The sequence below is a fragment of the Phalacrocorax carbo genome, chromosome 1 (assembly GCF_963921805.1).
Source record: "Phalacrocorax carbo chromosome 1, bPhaCar2.1, whole genome shotgun sequence".
NCBI lineage: Eukaryota > Metazoa > Chordata > Aves > Suliformes > Phalacrocoracidae > Phalacrocorax > Phalacrocorax carbo.
This window is the reverse complement of record NC_087513.1, coordinates 189,399,311-189,421,628: the sequence shown is the minus strand read 5'-3', so window position 1 is coordinate 189,421,628 and position 22,318 is coordinate 189,399,311. Positions and strand designations below refer to the sequence as shown.

At 46.0% G+C, this 22,318-nt stretch overlaps 1 protein-coding gene across 1 annotated transcript in view; it reads right to left on the bottom strand.

The window, feature by feature from the left end:
- LHFPL6 (LHFPL tetraspan subfamily member 6) overlaps positions 1-21,905 on the bottom strand; it is a 153,049-nt gene extending 131,144 nt beyond the window's left edge. The window contains exons 1-2 of the mRNA XM_064440956.1: positions 21,567-21,905; positions 18,606-19,165 (exon numbers count right to left, since the gene is read on the bottom strand). Of these exons, the coding sequence (XP_064297026.1) occupies positions 18,606-18,990 (385 nt within the window). The 5' untranslated portion in view covers positions 18,991-19,165; positions 21,567-21,905. The remainder of the gene's footprint in view (positions 1-18,605; positions 19,166-21,566) is intronic.
- Between the last annotated feature and the right edge of the window lie 413 nt (positions 21,906-22,318).

Here is a 22,318-nt window from a genome sequence, read left to right as displayed (position 1 = left end):
GTCGCTTTAGCTGTGCTAGATCTTGCCCGACAGGCTCAGCTATACAGGATTTCCTGCAATTTTTCCAGTGAGGTGTTATCAACACCTTGGTTCTGCTTCAGGTGTCAGACATAGACCCCAAGTCTACCATGCCGCACAGCGTTAGCGAGGTCCCACACCTACAAACAGTAACATTGCCATCAACATCCAAGCACTGCTGCTCCCCAGCAGGTGCCCCAGGTGCAGACACCAAGCCATGGCAATCAATTGTGCTGCCATGCTCCTCACACAGGAAACTCTTGGGTGGTGCAGGGGCTGTCAGCCTGTTTGTGGGCACCTGCACCTTCCTGCTGCCCCCCAAAATGCTGTGAGGGAGGAAGTTTCTTTCTCTGCACGGACAGGGAGATATGGAGGCATACTTCAATGAGATTGTTCACCCTTGGCTGAGGTACCCAGCTGAGCATCTCTTCAGAAATCAGAAGATATGAAAGAAAATCTCCAATTCCTGCAGCTTGAAGGTTAAAATGCAGCAAGACAGTGTGTGTGGGGGGGAAACTGTTGTGCAATGTTTTGTACCTATGCTCCCCTAACACAGGTATATCTCAACAGTAGTTAAGAACATGTAAGATTTGAAGTAGGTGCAGTGCCAACCTAAAAAGCATGTTCAGTCCACCACTGGTCTTAAATGTTTCCTTCCTTGTGAATATGATATTGTGTAGCCTGCTGCAAAGTGCTGTTTGTTTAGTACCATGTAATCTACAGAGCTATTAATTGCCCGTGTGAAAGATCCAGTTAGAAAGTGTGGCGAAACATTGTAATAACTCTTTTGAAAGAATATATAATCCACATTTCATTAATCTTCTAAATACATATTTGCACAACAGATTCAAAGTACAGGAATTATGTATTCTACGTGCAAAAAAGATGACAACATAACAGCTCCATGAGATCTTTGATCTAAAATCCCCTTTCTGACCTGCGTGGCAGATCTATTCCTTGCTTTTTTGTTTGTTTGTTTGCTTGCTTGCTTTTCTGGCCAGAAGCATACAGGATTATTGTTCTTTGTACACAGGGAGAACAGAATGTCCTTAACAAAACTCATCAAACACAACAAAGCAGCTCTAACCTACAAAATCCTTCAATGGAAAATGTTACATTTTTTACAGTGGTCTTTCAGTGGGTTTCAGCCTGAGACCCAAGACCACAGGAGGTGACATGGACCTTTGTGAGGGATCCATGAAAGCTAACTAAGCACAGCAAGCTTAGCCATGCCTTTCAGCAGTTTAGGGAGTCAACCAGTCAGGAAAACCAGTCATCTAAACAAGCATATATAATCTTTATACATAAAAGAAGCTATGACCTCTTTTGAACCATTGGATACCATTTATTATTACAAGAACAGCTTCACAAAGAAAAGAAAATTAGCTGTGTCTTTCAGTTAGGACATGCCTTCTGCACAACTAGACTAAAAAAAGCCATTTAATTATGGCAGTAAGGAACTCAACAGGGTCAACTGCCTTGAGAAGCAGTATGTGTTAGCTTGTGACCAACACTGTTTGCCCAGTTGCTCACAAGCTCAGGCTGCACAAAGTATAAATTTCTGTCTGCCTCAAAAACACCAGGCAGATAATCCTGCAGTCATAACTTAGTGTAAGGAAGAGACACATTATTACACCTGTATATTTTAGTAGCATTTCCATATGGCAGCTGTTTCAGTGGCTGCTCATGAGCCTAAGACTTGGAAGGCCTCTACTGAATATTTCTTTAAACGTAAGTTTTATGTGCTACCTTCAGTAAGTTTCTAGCCTCCTATCTATAAAATGGAATAATATTCCTTGCATTTTTGCTGAGACACTGTGAAGATAACGATTTTATGGAAAGGTACTTTTATAACTTAGAATATTGAATTCTGTCATTCACCTTTGCCAGAGATTACATCAAATTGCACACCCAAATGGTGAAGAAAAAAACCCAACAATTATGCAATTTTATGCTCCTTCAAATTTCCCTTTTTTTGCCATCCTGTTTTGCCCTCATTATCCGTCTCAAAGACTGATTGGTTTCGCTGAAGACGCACCTGCCTTCTCAACTTTACTTGTGAGTATTTGGTGACAGGCTGCAATGAAAAATCTGATTGTAACTTGTGAATTCGCAATTAATCCTACTGAGACCGTAGGCATGTGTCAACATTTGCTTTCCATTCTCGTTTATGTACTGTTCGAGATCACTGAAAACCATGCCACCTCTCCCTTTGGTTTTCAGGAGTCCCACTCTATTTTTCAAAGTGAACTGTATTCCTGATCTGGAAGCAGCACCTCTCACCACCTGTTTGCAAGACAGAGGATTCTCCATTGTCCTTGTGTCTTCAGAGGTTAAGAAAAATCTCTGATATTTTAAAGAGAATCTGAGCAGTCTGGATTTAAATGGGAACAACCACTAGCACAATGACTAAGGAATGCTTGCTGGATACGGCATGAAGTACTTCAAAGAGTGTTCTGGGAGGAAAGGGGGAAAATGTGAAAAGGAATCAGAGAGATTTCATGAGAGAGACGTGAATGGTTTCCAGGCGTAAGATATCAAATCCAGGTCGCTGTGTCAATGGATCAGTAGATCGCTCACCATGTACCAAATTCACAGGAAAATGCAAGTAGTGGGGGTTGTTATACTCTTGCCACATTCTAAATTAAAACAACTTTCACAACAAGTAAGCAGTAAAATAAGAAGTTAGGGAAAAGAAACTAATACAGTCTAACCCCTTTTCCATCCTCAGCTTCTTCCCCTCCTAGGTCTCCTCTAGCTACCTTGCCTTTAGTGTACAGAGTAGCAGATGATTGTATACAGATCCTCTTTATTTACTTCTGCCCTGTTCACTGGATGGTCTCTTCCACACTGAAAATATGGCAAAAGATTTGCAGTTTCAGAACTGATTTAACAATTAGCTTATGCTCCCTCTCCACCTAAAAATTCCAGCCAGTTCCACCACACCCTTCTGTTGGGAAACATGGAAACCCATCTACAGACACACAGTCCGACACATCTTTCTACAGATGCCAGGTGTTATGAAAACAAAACTACTGCTTATCCCTGATTTCAGGTTTTATTTTACAGAACAAATGAAAAGCATGATTTCTTAAACGGCATAGTATTTTATCTGATGCTTTATAAACTGGATCCTAACAGCCTTCACTGAAGCTGAATTAACAGTCTTTTGAAATGCATAAAGACTATCCCTGACCTATTTAAAACAAAGATAAACAAAGAAAACCCTCTCCATTACAAATTAATTCACTTTCATATTTTTACAGCAAAGACAGACAGTCACACAGCCCAAAATCACAACCAGGTATAAATTTTGACTATTCTTATGAGGGCCACTGAAATGAAAGTGTTTGCTTGCTGAGCTTCATTGACCGAAAAACATCTTGACTGGGTACATTTAAAAATGCTGCTTATCTGAACTGTTTCAAGAGGTTAGTTTGCATATTTAATATGTTAACGTTTCACAAGTAAGAAGATTTCCAAGTGACTTATTACAGGACATATAACTCAGCAGAGCCCTGAGTTTTTTAAGCTGGTACCTTAGTCAGTAAATGCCAGCTACACCATTGCACACCTCCACAGAGTCTGTCCGTGGCAGGCAGCCAGTTTTGCAGATCCTCTTCCAAAATCCAGGTCAGATTCTGTCTTTCAGCAGGCTATTTCCTAGTGGTTTATATTTTCACTGTCACTAGCATGTCAGTAAGACTGCATATCTTTTGAGCTCTGATTAATTTTGCCTTGACACTATTGAAATGCCAAGTATAAACTTTAACTCAGGTTCAGAAATGTTAATCAGTTTTGAAATATCCATAGACTGCATGTATATCGAGGCCCATAAATACTCAGAGACACCTGTCAGGTTCTGCACTGCATTAGCAGTCCTGTTTCCTTCCAGCTGAAGGCCCACCAAGACAGGTATTCATCAGCACTGATAATGAAATATATCATCTTGAAACAAAAGGACGTAGTCTTGTGTTAAAGCCTTCTAAGATATAAAATATGAAGACATAACTCTTCTAGGATTTACATTTGCTTGCATTCTCAAGTAATGTTTTGATTATTTACTCTTTCAGACCTGCCACTGGCCACATTGGTAAAACATTTCTGTAAATATTGATGTCTAAAATAACCCTGTGATTGGATATCTGCATAAACATTAGATTATAAACATAATATGATTGTTGTGGTTTAAACCTCTACCATTATGCTAGGTATAAAATTTACAGGCATCTCCAGACTTCAGGATATAAACTAATCATTAATTATGTGAAAGAGGAAGACACTTCCCCCAGAGCAATTTTATTGCTGAACAGTCTGCTCTGTTAGGTCTGCTACTTACACTGGAGCATTTTGTGCTGGAAACACCAAGTAAAGATCCTGAACTTCATGCCCTCATACTAAAACAAAGGATAATCTGTATTCTTACATTCAGCTTAGTAGGGAAAAAAGCTCACAGAAACGATTAGTTATGCCTTCATCCATAAACCAATGTACTCAGCCAACCTGGAAAAAACAAGCAAGATTTCAGTCCATAGACAAAGGTCCAGGCACTGCAACAGTGCCCTGGAAAGATGTTTTCCGTCCCAAGAAGCAAGGGTGAGGCCACCTTTTCCAGCCAGATCCGAGCCAGCGCTGATTTCGGTGGCACCATGCCGATTTGCACTGGCTGCGTACCCGGCCCGCTGTTCGGAAGTGGCACTTGGAGCACACAGCACTCGCAGCAGCCCCTGCCCTCCAGAGACATGGGGGATGTTTGGAGACACTGCTAGCAAAGCACCTTACTTCCTTGGTGCAACTAAGCCTCGTCCATCCCAATAAACTCAAGCCACTGCCTGTCATGTAAATTACAGTCAGCCTGTCCACCAAAAAGATGCTACATATGTGCATGCATAGGGCTGACCAGTCCCATCCCATGGGAAACCTGCAAGGAAGAGGGGTTCTGTGAGGAAACTCATCAGTGGGTCTTCTCCCACCAGGAGCTACAGAGCACAAAGGCCCCTCCTGCAAAGGAGGCAGGGAGCTGCCCATAACCTCCAGCTTTCCTGAGGTGTTTAAGGAGGCTCAAGACTGTATGCATTTGGAAATATTTTGTCTATAAAGGGACTATGGAGACCTTAGGGTAGAGGAAAGCAAGATGCTCCATTAGTTAAACTTAAAGGACTTGAACTAATAACTTCTAAAGGGCATAAGGAAAAGTTTCATCAATCAGAAGTCTCACTCTGAAAATGATTTATGGTCTCCCAAGCCTGGCTGCTCTTGGCTCGCAGTGAGGCACAGGTCTGCCAGCCTCTGAGCTACCCCTGGATGCGGAGCTCACTTTTAAGAACTTTTAAGCTTCATTTTCTATTAATTTTTAATAAGGTACTTCTTAAAATTTTACTGAGAAACCATAACACATTATTTTTGGATGTTCTGATTATCCCAGCAGACTGAAAAAGAGCCAGCGTTTCAGAAGGGCTGGCACTTTGCAAACAAAGGTCTGTTAGAGTACACCTCAAAACCAATTATACTTAACACAAAACCACTTATACTTGCACAAATCCGCCCAGCATCCGCCTTAGACACAGACTTCAGAAAATGTTGCTCTGTGCTGGGGAGGATGTAGCAGTGACGTGAACAAAAAATGCCAGGTCCACGCTGCAGTGCTCACGTTCCCTCACCCTACTTACCAGGGACTGAGTAGTGGCTACTAAAAGGAAACCAACCATGTTTGCTCTCTGCATTCCTGCACACACACACATGCCTTCCTAACAAACCAGCTTCCTCATCTGTTTTTGAAAAGAAAGCTCACGTAGACTTGCTAAGCAGCCCCGGTTGCAGAAGGCTTGCCTCACAACCTTGGGTTGTCAATCCAGCAGCAGTCCACTAGCTCTGCTTTTAAAATAAAGCTGTGATTAGCCCGAAGGAAATAAAATTTGCCTCTTGCAGCAAGCTCTTTAACTGCACTTTTGACAGACTTCAATGATACCACCAGAGAAGGAAGGGAAGCAGCTCCCTTTTGTTATCATCACGTGAAAAACACTCGCAAGCAGACCTGACTTCCCATATATTAGTTTTCTATACAGATTTGCAACGGTGTCTTCCCCCACCTGCTCTGCCAAATTATTACGGTACAGGCGCTTCACAAAAAAAAAACACAATTGCTTGAAATTACACTAGAGTCAAATGTTGATAAAAAGGTGTCACAGAGGGAATGAAAACTAACTGCTGTGAAATTTAATGAAACCCACTGTGTGCCAAGGCCACAGGCAGCCAAATTGAATTTAAAAAGGTGCCAAGCAGGGAAGCTTGTAATCAGACTAGCCACTATGTTAGATGAGATAAGCAGAATGACTTTTCCCTATCACGAGATCAAAACAGACTGCAATTCCTATGCATGAGATAGAGAGTTACACTATTTATCCTCCTAGCTTCCTGTGTTCTTAGCACCGGATCTCCGGCTTAGTGGCCTGAAATGGAATTTGCCATCTCCAGCGTAAGGTTTGTCCCAGCCCTCGCAGGTCACCGAGCTCTCTCCTGACACAGTTTTTATTGCAAATTGTTATGGAAAAGAGGAACAAGCTAAATGGAGTTGTGAATGGCTCAGCATAAACATCTTCAGACGTGGTGTCCCCTTCTACAACCTGGGGAATTAACTGAAGTCAATGGAAGAGAATAGGAGAAAGAAGATAACACTAACATATGAGAAGGAAACACGGACTGCATTCAACAGATAGCTCAGTGCTCACAAGGAGAATGGTTTCCAAAGCATCTCGCCATTGTAGCCAGTTAAGAAATCATTTTACTCCTTAATTATTATAACAGGGTTATTTTGAAACAGTGTTAAGAAAGCCTGATCTCACAAACAGAACTGCGCTTGTATTCATTTATGGGAGTAACCCCTCAAACTGTGGTTGAGGACAAGGGACAGAAAAGCTGTGCAGCCCATCTTCATTGGAAATAGCTTCAGCTACATTCATTATTTCAGCAGCTTGGGAAGTTATCAGTAGTTCTGGGGACAGATGGGAAGGGCACATCGATATTTGCCTTGGCGCTGGGCCACACAGACAGGCTCAGGGTCTGTATCTTTGCCTCAGTGATGGGTTTCATCATAGCAGCCTGCTCAGACTTGCAGCCCGGCCAGAATGGCCAGATTCTGCTCTCACTGGTCTGCCACTGGCCCTGGAATACTTTCCAAAGAGAAAGTTTCTAGTTAGAGAGGAGATTTCCACTACTGAACAAAGCTCTCCAAAGCCAGCCATCAGGTTGCTTGTGAAAAGACTTCTCGTAAAAATGTCCTGACTTTAATAACAACCTCTCGATTTTGCAGAATGCACCTGTAATGGTTTGGGGGTTTGTCTTGCCTGTAAAGAGCTTTATCCCAGTATTTAGTGCCATTTGTCATGTTTTTATTGCTGTGCCAGAAAAAGGACTTGAAGACTAACAGAATTTCTTGAAGTCTAAAATATGCTACAGCACAGAAGTCTAAAGTTTTGTATCTTCCTGCATGTAACCCATACAACATCTGAAAGACCCTCTGCAAGTCAGCAGCAGCAGAAGATATGTATGTCTGCAGGCACCACAAATGGAGCTTTACAAGGGGGTGAAGCTCCTCTGCCCTCGCAGCCCCCTTCTGTCCCCCTCCGCCTGCTTCTTTCCCCATGCAGGACCCTGCTCCTCTTGGCCACCTTTGCCTACTGTAACCCTGGCCTCCGACTGCTCCCACCTCTGCTTATACCTTTCTAAGGATGCAGCTGAAGTAAAAGAGGTTTTAGAGGGATGCAGGTTATCTGAAGAGGAAACTCTACCCATGAAAGTAATACATTTGTCATTTGTTACTAAGCCAACATTTAGAGGTCTCCTTTTACTTACTGCTCTCCTAAGTGCACAAGAAATTAGTCAGCATCAGCTCTTACTGTATTAAAAACACAGTGAACAAAAAAGCACCCTCAATTTCCTCGTCTGTCACTGTTTCAGTTAGGACTTCTTTGGAGCAGCAACTGTCTGTCTTTTCCCCCAGCACGATGGATTTCTAGAATTTCCTACATCATAACAACAGCCGTAACAGAAGCAACACTGCACAACTAAGGATGTTTGCACATATTTGCCAGACAGATGTACTAATCTCCAAATGACATTTAAAGCTCACAGACATGCAGCAGCACCTGGCCTGAGTCAGAGCAAAGTTTGTAACGGAGTACAAAGAAATTTCCTCACACGTACACTCAAAGGTCCCTCACACCATGCTACCCCAGTTTCTACAGATTCCCCAAACTAAGCACTTTTTAGTATGTCCTGGTAACCTTTCCCAGTAACTGGCATTCATTTGTATTGTGCCTGACCTGAATTGCTTGTGATGCTCTGAATATCAAGTTTATTCTGATTTAAAAAAAAATAAAATAGAAAAGCTATTTGTAAATAGGCTTTCCATTAGCTGCAGACTCAGACAAAAGCCTGAACTTGTGAAAAAGTCAGGTAGCGCACACCTCAGAAGCCATGAGGCTATTTCTTACACTCCACTATGTTAGCAGGTTTCATATCCTTTCACAGGGCACTGTATTGCAGAAGCAGCTTTTGTTATTCCAGATTGATCACTCGTGGCTTTATCTCAAATCCTTTCTCCTCAATGCAATGGACAAACTCCATACCCCTTCACATTTATAAGAAAACCATTCTTCTCAAATCAACAATACCACTTTATATTACAAGGCATCTTTATTGGAAGACAATGGAAGACAACTGAACTGTCAGATTGCAAAGGAAAGGGTCAAATCTTTAAATTACTACAAAAATGATATAGCATTTATCAGAACTCTGCATTTTCTGCTTCATTCTCTCTGGAACCTTTTGGATCATGTTACAAGATAAAAATAACAATTATTTCTAATAGGTAATTGTTTAGGCTTTCTTTCATTAATATTTTCTTTATTTTCCTACAAACTACTGCCAAGCTTACTTAAAAGACTGTTAGCCCAATACAGAATTGTACCTGCAAATCAATTCAAAATGGTCAGTCCTCATGAAAGACTGGGGTTTATCAGGCTGATGCAGGAAAACATGGACTCAGCTCATGGTACAGCAACCACTCAAGAAAGAGTTTTGTTCTAAGGTGTTAGTCCTGCTACAATTAATATTCTGTACTGGGGAATTAGGTAGGATCTGGCATCCCGTGAAGGTCTCTGCACTGCTACACAGCAGCAACCTCCTCCAAATCCCACTAGCCACAATGAATAGCAACGGCGCTGAGCTCTGGATCCTGCCCTCCTGAGTCCCATGGAGGAACCTGTTGATTTCAGCAGGTCAGGCTTTAAGGAAAAGCCAGTCTGGAGGGAAAAAAAAGTCTGCATCTGTTCTCAGATGTACCTGTGACATCAGAGGACAGGCAGTGGAACAAACAATGTAAACAAGATCTAATCAAGCCTAAGTGAATCAGCCTTATCACCAGCATTGTCACAGTGCATTGACCATGCTCAATTTTTCATGCCTGAGAAGAATCAGGACAGCTACTAGAAGGGATCTGTCAAATGCAATATTACCCCTGTGACCTGTGACACCTTGTGGTGGCAGAGTCATCCCAAGACCAAGGAGAGGATGTCCTTCTCGGTCCTCTGTGACTTAAGGACATCTCCACATGGTCTGAATGCCACCTAGGACCTCACACTTGGGCAGCATAAAAAGCTTAACATCGCTGAAGTAAATGAAGGTATTCCACAGAGCCAAAGGAAGTCCTTGAGCAGGAAACCAGCCACTGTGACAGCCACGGCAAGGCATGCAGCTGTGGGTGGAGTTTGGTTGTACAAATACATCCCACGTTTCTTAATTACACCATGCTCCTTCCTAAGTGCTCACTGCATGGAAACAATACCTTGGTTGCCCTTAAGTTCTACGCCTGGCTTCACTGCAATGATGATGGAGATTAAAAACTGTTTTATTGTACTTCATAAAGCCAAAGTTAAAGAGCTTAGAAGGTTAAAAAAGTGTATTGGAGAGCAGAAGGATATCAGCAAGGAAAGGAAAATGCGGGTTGCATATTGTGAAAAAATTCCAAGTGGAATGCCTAGTAAGTTGAGTTTTCTGAAAGAAGTGAGGAAAAAAACACATTACACAGATATCTAACACCAGACTGGACAAAATCCTGGAAAAATATGCCATTGGGAACAGACCCTGTCCTGTCTGTCGGGTATATGACATCATCTGCGCTGGAAAATATTGAAACATTTGAAGCCTAAATGAAGTTCCCAGCGATATTCAAATATCTCATAGAGCTCAGGAAGCCAAACAAGCCAGATCTTTCAATGCAGAAACAAAATTGCTAACTCCAACCCAGATTCTGCCCTAATCAAAACAAATGCAGAGGATCCAAAGTGAAGTAACTCTGAATTTACTTTGACTCTACACCAGTAAAATAGATTATTTGCTCCCCTGACTCACATTTTATGAAGTTTCATTAGGTTATGCAAGCAAAGCCTTTTGAAATGAAAAGCATCACAGAAGTGCTGAGCATCATTGTTCCTTTCTAATAAAAGAGGGGGAAAAAAATCCAAGAAGCCTGAACTTCATTCTACAGATAAATAAAACAGCACTCCGGGACTTCTTTAGATCAAAAATTCTGTTCTTAATGCAAAATTTTGCTTAAACCCAACACAGCTACAGCAATATTCAAAACATCACTTTTATATTCAACATCAATAAGAAAACAAAGAGAAGTAAAGAGATTCTTTCCCATACTTCAGCAGCATCTTTTATTTTTTCTAATACATCAGCATTTCCATTTTAAATGTTCTTCCAAGGCACCTAAAATCCAACTTGCAGAATAATTTGCTCCAGGCTGAAAGTCTGAATGGGTTTTTTCCCCCTGCATTTAGCTAAAATTTATATTAGGAGTAAATATAATTGAAAAAAATCCAAAACTGAACGTGTGTTTCAAAGCGCAGTTCTGTATAAACAAGCTAGTTCTCTCCGGTAGCTCTTCAAGAAGAAGCTCAGCCTCAGAACCACACCCAATTTAGGCTAATGTCACAATCAAATAATCTTACCTATAGGATAGAAATACTGATGTCATTTGTACTAAGTGTCACTGACTTCAAAGGACACACAAAAATTTCCAGCCCGTAAGGGCCCTGCTGCTTTATTAGTAAGATTTTGAAACACCAGAAGAGTCAAGGTATCTCAAGTGGCTGGGGACAGAAAGAAAAAAAAAAAACCAACAAAGACAGCTAAGTATGGAGGCTACTCTCTGCATCATTTGTCTTCTTCAAGTTGCATCTCCACTATTCCAACAGCATTACAACTCCCTGCTTGCTCTGTGCTGCTCGTGACCTTGCTGGCAGGGATGGCCTCCTCAGAGCGACTGATTGTGCACTTTATGACCAGTAATGTTTATTACTGATTCTTCCTCACTAACCTGCTTTGTTAAAATGGTTGTTGTTCGCTTAAATAGCAAACCTTTGCTAACTCAGGTCTCCTTCAGCTGGACTCCTTAGGGTACAATCACACAAAAAGCTGTGCTGTTAGGTCTGTCGGGGCAGCAGCCTTTAGCAGCGCTGCAGTGGGGACTCCTGCAAGCAAGGTGAAGGCAGTCATGGGATACGGGATCCTCTCTTCAGAGCATGAAGAATCCTAAGTCTGCACAATTTTCTTACCTATTTCAGACAAGCACCTACTAACTTTAATTCCCCTCCAGTCAGATTTGGTGGTCCATACATAGAGGAAAAATGCAAGCAACACAGGCCAAATCTGATTAAGAGAGTAGGAATCTAAGTAATGTAATTTATAAACCGAGAGCAACAGAGGACATATTGCATCAGTTCAGCTTCAGTCCTGAATTTGTCTTATATTTTAACTCCTGTCTGAATACAGCAGAGGGGGAGCTGACTAATCTTCAATAAAATATATTCTACAAAAATCTGTTAAAGATAACATCACTGTCTAAATTCCCTTGTTCTGAACGTCTTCCCAAACAATAGCATTTCCCTGCCTTACTCATCTGGACTCAAAACCTAAATCCAAGAATTTGACTGTGCTGTACCACAGTGTGGGAAGGCACCTTGTAGTGCAGATAGAGCAGATACCGAACATCAGCACTAGCACTCACAGGATGCAGTTTAGCAAACCAAAGTCAAGACGAAAAGGCATGAAACTGCAAAACTATACACTGCACTTAATCCTTTGGTGGATGCTTGTAGAAAACTGGAGAGACACCTGGTATGAAACACAGCAGCTATGAAGCTGCTTCTATGCAGGTTGTTCTGGTAAAGAAACCACACCATTGCACAGCTTAAATGGATTAAAGGCAAGCTAACCATAGGACCTTTTACAAATATAATGATCCTCAGGAAAACATAATTTTGCAATGATATATTCTTAGTGCAACATTTTTTAAGTTTGCATTTATGATCAGAAAGAAAAGTAGTCATGGTAAGTCACCACTGGAACAACTTATGAAGAACCTCCTTTTTTCAAAGTTAAAGTCAGACTAGAAGTTTTTTTCTCAGAAATCATACGAAGGCTGTCCTGTGACCCATGCTACAGCAGACCTCAGACTAAATAGTATCTCTGCTGACCTTGTTATTGCTGAATCTATGAGCCTATGACATGACAATCACTCATTAGCAACATTTAACAGTCCCATGTTCCTTGTTTGCTTTCCCTCTGTTACCTCCTGGTGATGTACCTGTTCCTTTCATATGGCCCTCTTGCACTGTATACACTGGATTAATACCTAGCCTGCAGCTTGTCTTTGTCTAGGATGAGGATTGCCCTGTCACGTTTACACGAGTACAGCAAAGTCACTGAAGCTGTGCATCTGACAAGGGGAAAGAGAGGAAGATGTGGCAAAACAGCCCGGAGCAGCTAACCCACAGGTGAAAAAGAGTGTGTGGTTGGACAGAAGCAAATACCTCTCCCCAGACTCTCCCCAAAAGTTACCCTTTTAAAAAATAATTTAGGCTAAAGAGGACGAAAGAACTAAAAGGCTATTTTTGCGTGGTTTTATGCCTCTTTTTTTTTTTTTTTTCAGGTACAAATTTCAGGAGAGGTCAGGAAAAATGTGTACAGATGAGGGAAATAGATGAGAGAGGCTTGGGGGAACTACAGAAGAGTCTGAGGTAAAGACTTCCTTCCTGAAAGTCTCCTGACCATCTCAGATCTTCCCTGTCCCCAGCAAGGCTCTTCTCAGTTACATTTTCTCCTTATAGGCAGAAAATTATCCTGACCTTAGTCTTCCGGGCAGAAAGCAGAAAGTCTCACTTCAGCTGTCAGACAAAATAACAGTTACCGGTCATTGCCTGCAGTTTTTTTCCTCCAGCTCCACACAAACCTTTGCCAGGAGTTTCTAGTCCCTGTAGTTAACTGGAACTACCTTCACCAAAGCCCCTAATGACTTTTTCTTAGCCTGTCTCAGAACCAAGACTGCCTTCATTCTCCTCGACCCACACATTGTCTTTGACTGCCAGCCACATTTCCTGAAACATGACTTAGTTTCAGTGACTACATCCCTCCCAAGAGACTTCTCTTACTTCTTTTAACTGTTTCCCCAAGCATTTGCTTTGAGGGACATCTTCTCTACAAGGTCCCATAGTTCTATAACTTAGTGTTCTTCCCTTCTCTGCCCCCTACATTTTAGACCACGATGGTCTCACACGCAACGCCAGATTCAGCTACTAATATGCTAACTACTTTCACATCTCCTTTGGCTCTGACTCTTTAAAAACGCCAGCCCAAAATCTCAAAGGCTTTCTCTAAGATTTCCTCACAGACAGCAGAGAGCCATCACTCCACACTCAAGGTTCTCCTCATCCTGATGGAGCACTCTTCATTTTTCTGCCCTCTGCACCCAGCAAACACTTGTCCTGAGAAGCCTATGGGTGATGGAAACTATAATGGTCACTATTGGCACGTGACACATGGCAAAGCATTTTCCAACAGTTTTGTGTGGTGTTGAGAGCTTTTTCTAGAAGGCATATTTTTTTTCCGGAGACGAAATCAGAAGTTGTTAGGATCTGTGTCTCCTTTTTCTCAAATAATCAACGCTCCTTTCATCACTCCTCCCTCCAATTCAAGAGCTCTCCAAATTTTCTAACCAGCAATTCAAGGACCATAATTTCAGGAGTTTCAGCACTCCCATGGCGACACAAGGGAAACAAGATAGAGAAATGAGGAGAGGAAGAGAAAGCACTGCTGAAAACTTTGCTCATTTACTGAAGGGAGCAGCAAAACTTGTGCTTTACTGGAGTACAAACAGTGAGTGACCAGTACTGGAGACAACAGTACAAACCACATGGCTACTCCATAATCATGGAGAGGGATGACTTCTCACATGCCACTCCAAATCAGGGCCAAAGCGTCAGGTTCAGAGAGGCCTCTAAGGGAGAAAGTTGTTTTGTGCTCTGTCCCTTGGACTCATACCCCTCTGAGCTTGGCTTAGCTGTCCTACGCAGCCAAAGCAGTTCTGAGCTAGTGCAAATTTCATCTATAATTCCTGCGCATTGACCATTTTATTGAAAAGCTTCACCTTGCCAGCATAACGCTCTTTAAATTGACCATCCTTGAAATACTAGTGTCTTTTGATCCACTGCCTCTCATAAAACTGGCTAACCTTTAAGTTCATTATGTTCTTAAAATTATTGCTATGTTCTTAAAATCATTGCTCTGCATTCAGAGAATGAAACTATTCACCAAATTAGTATGTCATATCTGAGCTACCTGCCTGCAAATTTCTCGTCTCCCCATTTAAGTGGAATTGACTTGCCACGGCACAATGAAAAGATCAATAATTACAGACTCAAATTTGCCATAGATTTGTTAAACTTCACTTCCTGCTGTCATGCCCTCGATAGTTATGGTCAAAGATACATCCTTGCAATCTGTTCTAGCTACATTATATATTCCTTGGTCTTCCAAACATTTAAAGGAAACTGGCTGGAAACTCTGCACTTACTGTTATCAGTGAAGACAGTATCCATCTACATAACTGTGCCCTCAAGAGGTTACAGACAGCATAACTTTCACCTCAGCTGTCAGTTCTTCAAAGCAATCCAACAGAAATGTTCACAAAGCATGTTCTGAAACACCACAGCAGCAGCTTGCTGGCCACGGACTGCGGACCACTGACACCCACTGCAGAAATGGCTGGCCTCTGGGTATTGGCTACTTCTTGTCGCCCACTACCAAATTGCCTTAGGAAAAGCTAAAAATAGCATTGTTTTTCATGTAAGCAACTACTGTAATGGCTACAGAGCTGCCATGTGAATGTGCATGGGAAAGGAAGCGATTCCCATAATTGCAAATGGGAGAAAAAGTCTATGATGCAATCTTACTACTAGGAACAGAAACTCAGAGTGTATCGTCTGGAGTCATCTTAAAATACACATATGTTCTGTAGTCAGGATTATCTGAAATAGCAAATATAGACTAAGTACGTAAGATCAACCCATACCTCAAGACCCTTCTGACTCTGCATAGATCCGCAGGTTCTGCCATTCAATTTTTATGAGAAGAGCAGATTTACAGCATAAGCACTCATGAATAATTCACTCCCCTGAGTTGCCACATACAACTTGGGGAAATCCCAGCTGTAAAGCCTTGGCACCGTTTAGCTAGTGCAAGCTGTACTGCTTATACAGGTGCTATTCCACTGGCCTACTTGGAGTTACTCCTCCCTCTCACTCTAGAAGCGGAGGATCAGGCTGTTTGCTTACCACCTCTGGTAAGCAGACCTCTCTGCCACCTCTTCACAGCAATAAAAATGCTTCCAGTGTTGGAGTAACTTTTAGCAACCTTAGTGCTTTGGCTCACCACAGCTTCAGGGGCTTGGACATCTCTCCCACTCTTGGGCTTCCTATAACACTCCGTTGTCAGCTGGCTTAGTTCCTCATCAAGCCCGTGCTTTAAATCACGTTGAGAAAATTGTTTGGATCCTAGGCTAATGGAACACCACTAAAGCGACACCAAGCATGTCTTTATGCTGATTTCTAACTTCCAGAGGAATACGGTTTATTCCAACACTCACCCTCTGCCACTGGAGCTGGAGCCACAGCAGGGTGTTGGTGCAGGTGACTCAGACAAAAAGACAAAAAAGACACAGAAAGTGGAACTGCCTAGCCATCTCCTTGCCCTAACAGGGAAGATGAATTAATAGCATCACTCAGTGGACTGCTTATTTCCCCAGGCTTTTTTCTTCATATAAAGATAGGAGGGGGTTCTTTTCCTCAATCAAAAAAAAAAAAAATCTGTGAGGGTTGTATTTGGTTAGATCTCCAAGTGGAGGCCAATTAAAATGACAATCTCAATGCTGCCACTGAGCCATATTCAAAGCACACATCATGATATATAACTAAACCTACAACTGTAGTACAGGGAACAAAGAGGTGGCATTCCCAGTGAGTAAATAAAGTGAACAAGCTCATGGCTATCTTGACATCAAAACAACCCAATAATTATAGTGCCTAAGTTAGACATCTGAATAAATGTAGTCATGTCATTTAAACAATGAAGCTATACTGATTTATAGCAGCTAAGGATCTGACTAAGGATGTAAGGATCTTATCTTTACCTTATTATGTCCATTCAGTTCATCCAAATTATTGGCTTTCACTACCTGGCCTCTCCCTAGCGTCTCTACAATTACTTTTTCAGCATGTTATGAAATGACAGGTTCTCACTTCATTCATTTCTTACACACTTCCAGCAGTGCTGAGTGAAATGAGACACAACCATAAAAGCCAGTAGATGAGAAAATTAGACATGCTGTGTAACTAACTACTGAACTGTAAGCAAAGTTGTTGGCAATTTTCATTTCATATCACAAGTTCACATTTCTTTGAATTGTCACCTACCGAGGACAAGCACTACCTGCTCACGTCCTCCCAGATGGGATAGGATGCTGCCCGCTCAGCTGGGACAAGCTCCAGGGGTGGCCATGGTGTGGTCTGACGGGCTCCTTGCGCTAGAGCAACCATCCCACCTCGGAGAAGGGTGCACACATTCAGCCCACACCGCCAGAGCTGCCGTGTTTGCTGGGGTGGCTGTAAGCCCCGCTCCACAGTCAGAAAGGGGCCAAACACAAATTAAAACCAGACGAGCCAAGCCAGCAGTTGGAAAAGAGGCTGGTTAAAGCACAAGCCTGTGATGGCTCTAAGTGAAAATAACCAGACCGAGCTGGCTTGCAGGGTGTCACCGAACCGAAAATCCCTTCTACCCCCTCGCTGCCCAGCTGGAATTGTATAATGGAGCAGGCTTCAAGAAGCCACAGCTCCCAGCAGAGTTAACTCTCCAGCAGCTGCTGCACTTTCAAATTGTCAGACAGATTAAACACAGGAATGCCTCTGGGTCGCAAAGCTGAGAGAAGGGTGAAGTGACGGGGTCGATTAGCCCTAACGTGCAGAAACTTCTCAAAAAGTTGGAGGCAGGGCTCCCTACAGCCGGGAGGGAGCTACTCTGGCATCACCCAGCTGGAGGCTTGGCACAGGGCCCTTTCCTTGCCTCAGTTGTCTGCCCTGAGCTGGACAGTAGTGGGGTTTTTCTCTTGTGCTTCCTCAGGGCTGCAGACTCACAATGTATCCAGACTGCCTTTGTGGGGTGAGCTTCTGCTTGGAGGGGAGAAAGGTGGGGGTCCTGCTGCAGCCTGCTTCTCCATGGCATGCACTGGGGTGTCTGGCTGGGACCAGACGCTGCAGGGCACCTGAAATGCTGGCGCCTGCACTGCCCCGGCACCAAAAGCTCAGGAAAACATGTCCCCTTACCGGGGAGGGTGTGCGCAGGCGGTGGAGCGCTCGTACCAGGCAAAAGTGAGTGTCACTGAGCCACATGTCACCGATGACAAGAGAGTGATGATTTACTGGGAAAACTGCCCTATAAAAAACATGCTTGAGGATCCTGTTTACTGTCTCATACCCTTCAAATACTCCACAGTTACAAATACTCCATGCAATTACAAGCTAAAAAAAGGAGAGGAGGTAATTCTCCCACCCACTGTCTAGCCCATAGACTCAACAAAGCCACAGCACCCTCAGCAGGCAGCGTGGGTCAGACAGCGCAGCAGGGCTCCTCCTGGGAGGTGGTGGGCCAGCTCCACCAGGGGTAAACACTCCTCACTTCAAACCTGGGGCACAGACTTGTTGCCAGATCCACACAGCTGCAGAAAGCAGAGGTGGAGGGAGCTGTGCCAGTGATGGGGGTAGGAAGGAGAAAGAAAAGAGTTTTTTTCCACATATAGCCTCTCCTCTGCAAAACTGTGCTGCTCCATGGGGCCCTGGAGCCCTGATGCTTCTCCAGGTACCTCCATCCTATCTGAGCTCCACTGGAAACTACAGCCCACAAAACTGCTGTGAAGACACTGGCCCACAGAAGTCAACTTGCCGTGAAACTCTCAAAGGTTGCACAACGACCAGGCAGGGACTGAGCACAAGAGAGTGACCACAGGCAGCTGCAACTTTGAGCCACATTCAGGCATCCAGACAACCAGCTCAACCATTGACAGAGCCACGTGGTCTCCCTCGCTAGCAGAAAGTTCGACTCACCCGCTCCTTGTCCCAAAGCACCAGGGGAGTCTCCACACATGTAAACCTACAGCCTGGACGTCCCCATCCCCTCCCCACATGAGCACTTACCCCCCAGGAACTGGATGCCTCCTGCCACCCTGCCCACAGTCCGGGAGATTAGCTCGGACACGCAGCAGCCCATGAGCGCCGTCAGGGCCACCAAGAGGAGCAGCCCACAGCCCAGGCCTGTCACCACCGTGCAGATCCTCCACTCGGCACTCGGGATGGCCTGGAAGGAGGCGTAGCGGCCACATTGCTCTACCATCACGGTCGTCTGGCGGCTCTCGTCCCGCACCGGGTAGGAACACCTCCGGAAAGTGCCAAAGGAAACCGACTTCTCCAGCTGAGACCCCAAGAGCCAGTAGGGCATGAAGAAACCCACGCAGGAGGCAGCGGCGCAGAGGAATGAGAGGAAGGCCCAGATGATGCCGGCACAGGTGAGGCTGGAGGCCATCTTTGTATCTGCTCCAAGACACCCCGCGATGGGGAAACAGAAAAGCAGCTGTGTATTTTAGAGGAGGTTTATGGATAATCCAGAGTCTCTCAGCCTTGACAAATCCTCGTGCTGGGAAAAGCTCGGATTCTAACAGTCAGGGGGATGTTTCCTCCCATCATGAAGTCAAAGGTCCCTAATTAAACAACAACACACAAAAAAAGGAGAAAAATACAAGTTCAGTAATACTGATGCTAGAAAAAAATGTTTATCTGCCACTGTTTGCCCTTCCTACAGGACTTTTCATGATGACATCTCACTTTTCTGTCCCATCCTTGCAAGCAGCCACTAGAATCGCTGTCAGTGATACCGGCTGCTGGCGACAGTGGTGGGAGGCAGTGTGGCCAGCACAGGCTGCTGAGAGCATCCAGGAACACTCTGCAGCCACCTTCAGGGGCTCCCTGTGTACTTGCCTACTCACTTTTCTCCACTGAATGTCTTGATCTTTCCCGTATTGATAGAGAAAAAAGGCTAGTTCTCGTTTATCCTTAGCTAGTCAGGCCCTCCTCCTGCGACGCCTGGGGAATGTACTTCACATTATAACTGGCCCCACAGCTTCAGTGCAAAACCGCTCGCAGCGCCTAAGGCTTTTCAAGATCAGACCCTTGTGGCAGAGGTAAACCTCATTAACATACTCCCCAAGAGAAGTGCTGCGAGGTGACATTTTTTCCAGCCCTCCCTTAAGTTGTTGGCAACCCTGTGCAAAAGGAGCCTTTTATCACTTGGTGTCCAGAAGCGCCAGAAACCCCAACTCCAGGCGGGCTCCTGGTAGGTGAAGACATTGCCACATCTTTTGGATTCACCCCCGCGCAACCTGAAGCAGCACATGATTAAAATACATGGGTCTCTCTTCATATTCCTGCCTTCACTCAGCCCAGCTCCTTCTCTTCTTTGCCTCTCCCCAGCTCAAGCCCAGGAGCCTCACCCCTCTGTATCCTTCTCAGACAACACTCAGCCTCTAAGCTCAGTACCAGTGTGATCAAATGCGTTTGACTGTCATAGAAACTTACACGCTGCTTCCCAGAGGCTGGGGGTGTATTTCTTGTTAGATCCATGCTGGATCATTACTCCAACTGCTTTTGTAAATTTATGATCATTTCTCACAGTTGCTGCCAAATTAATTCTGATAGCTATTTACAGGGGCTTTTTTTTCTAAGCATGATTAGACGCCAATCAGCGAATTCAATTCATGTACAGGCAACAAAATTAATATTACTTCAGCACAACGAGGGAATGTAGAGAAAGAGTCTTAAGTGAAATTAAGCATGTGCACCACACAAAAGTTTTGTTTACTTCTAAAACACTAAGAATCTCTTCTGTAATGTTAAAAAAGGCCTATGCTGCTACTCAAGAAGTATACACTTATCTACTTGTAGCCTATCCACAGAAATGCCTTTCAACCTGCACAACACCAGACCCCTGGGGATAAAAACTTGGAGAGGGGCACATGGTGTCTCCATCCCTCCAGAGGCATCCTCTGGAGAAGAATCTGCCTGTGCCTTGGCGTGGCACCAAACGTCTAAGGCAAGATCATTCCCTGAATCGGGGAAGGAGGTACGGCTAGAAATAGGGGTCAACATGGAGGCTTCCAGGGGTAGGACCCCGCAAACCCGCCGGTGTTAGGGGGGTCAGCGGCTTTGTCCCCCCTCCCGGAGGCTGCCAGCCCACAGCCGGGCAGGTCTCCGACTGGCCCCTCCGGCCCCGAAACCCCGCTCCTCCCCCTCCGGTGTTAGGAGGGGGCGGCGGAGAGATCCGGCTCCCCCCGAGGGAAGGCGGCGGCCGGGAACCAAAACTCGCCGGGGTGATGCGAGGAGAAGGTTGCGGGGTGGGAGGGCGCCGCGCCCGCGGGGCCGGGAGGGGGCCAGTGGGTCCGGGAGGGGCGGGCTGGGGTGCACGGGGTCCGGGAGGGGCAAGGGCTGGGAGAGGAAGGGGGTCCGGGAGGGGCAAGGGCTGGGAGAGGAAGGGGGTCCGGGAGAGAAAGGGGGATGCGGTCGGGGAAGGGCTGGAAAGGCAGAGGGGCCGGGAGGGCAGGAGATCCGGGGGCCAGGAGGACGGAGAGCCGGGAAGACAAGGGGCCGGGAAGGGAGAGCGGTCCGGGGTGGCAGGGAGATCCGGGAAGGACGGGGGCCCGGGAGGGGTAGGATGCGGGAAGGCAAGGGGATGGGAGAGCTGCGGATCCGGGAGGGAACGGGAGTCCGGAGGGTCCGGTGGAACGGACAAGGGATGAGGCCAGGCAGGGTGTCGGGGCGGGGAAGGGGATCCGGGAGGACAAGAGGGTCCGGGGGTGGGTAGGAGTCCGGGAGGGGAAGGAGGTTCTGAGGGCTCGGGGATCCGGAGCCGTGCAGGAGATGCAGCGCCCAGGGAGTGCGGGAGGGTAGGGGTCCGGGAGAAGAACGGGGTGCGGGGGGGTCCGGGAGGTGGAGGGGATGGAGCCGCGCAGGGAGTGCGGGAGGGCCGGGCTCCGGGAGCAGCAGGAGGGACCCGGGGGTGCCGGGATGGGGCCGGGCAAGGTGCCGGGGAAGCGAAGGGCTACTTACTGACACACGCCGGGCGCGGGGGCCGCCCGCCGCGGCTGCCGGGAGCACATGGGCGCGGAGCGGGGCGCGGGCCGGCGGGTGGCGGCCGCCCCAAGCCACTCTCCCCGCGGTCCCGGCGGGGAGGCGACGCGGGCGCTTCGAGGCGGGCGGGACCGGCACCGGGACCCTCCCCAGCCCAGCCCGGCCCGTCCTTCCCTCCCTTCCTCCACACGTTCTTCTCTCTCTGTCTCCCCCCGTTTGATTCCTCGGGAAGCAATGCACTCCGCCGCCTCTCCTCCCCCTTCCCCCGCCGCCGCCGCCTCCCCGGGCGGGACCCGCCGCGGACGGGGCCGGGGGCGAGGGGCCGGGGGGCGGCGGGAGGGGCTTCCCCGAGCCCTCCCCGGGCGGGGCGGGGGTCCCGGCTCCCAGGGGTCGGAGCGGGGGGGTGGGTCCCGGCTCCCCGAGCCTGCCCGGGGCTGGGGCGGTGGGTCCCGACTCCCCGAGCCTGCCTGGGGCCGGGTCGGTCCGGGGGCGGCCGGGTACGTGGGGTGGCGGAGCCGGGGACGGAGGGGGGAAAGAGCGGGAGAGGAGAGGAGGAAAAAGCCGGCGGGCAAGGAGCGTTAGAGGGAAAGGGGGGAGGCTGCAGCCCTTACATGGGAAAATACGGGCTAATCTGATGGTGTGAGTGTGATAAGAAGCGTGTGTGTATGTGTGTGTGTCTGCATACGAGCTGCTGCTGATCCAGCGTTTTGATGGCAACAGTTCGGGTGCCG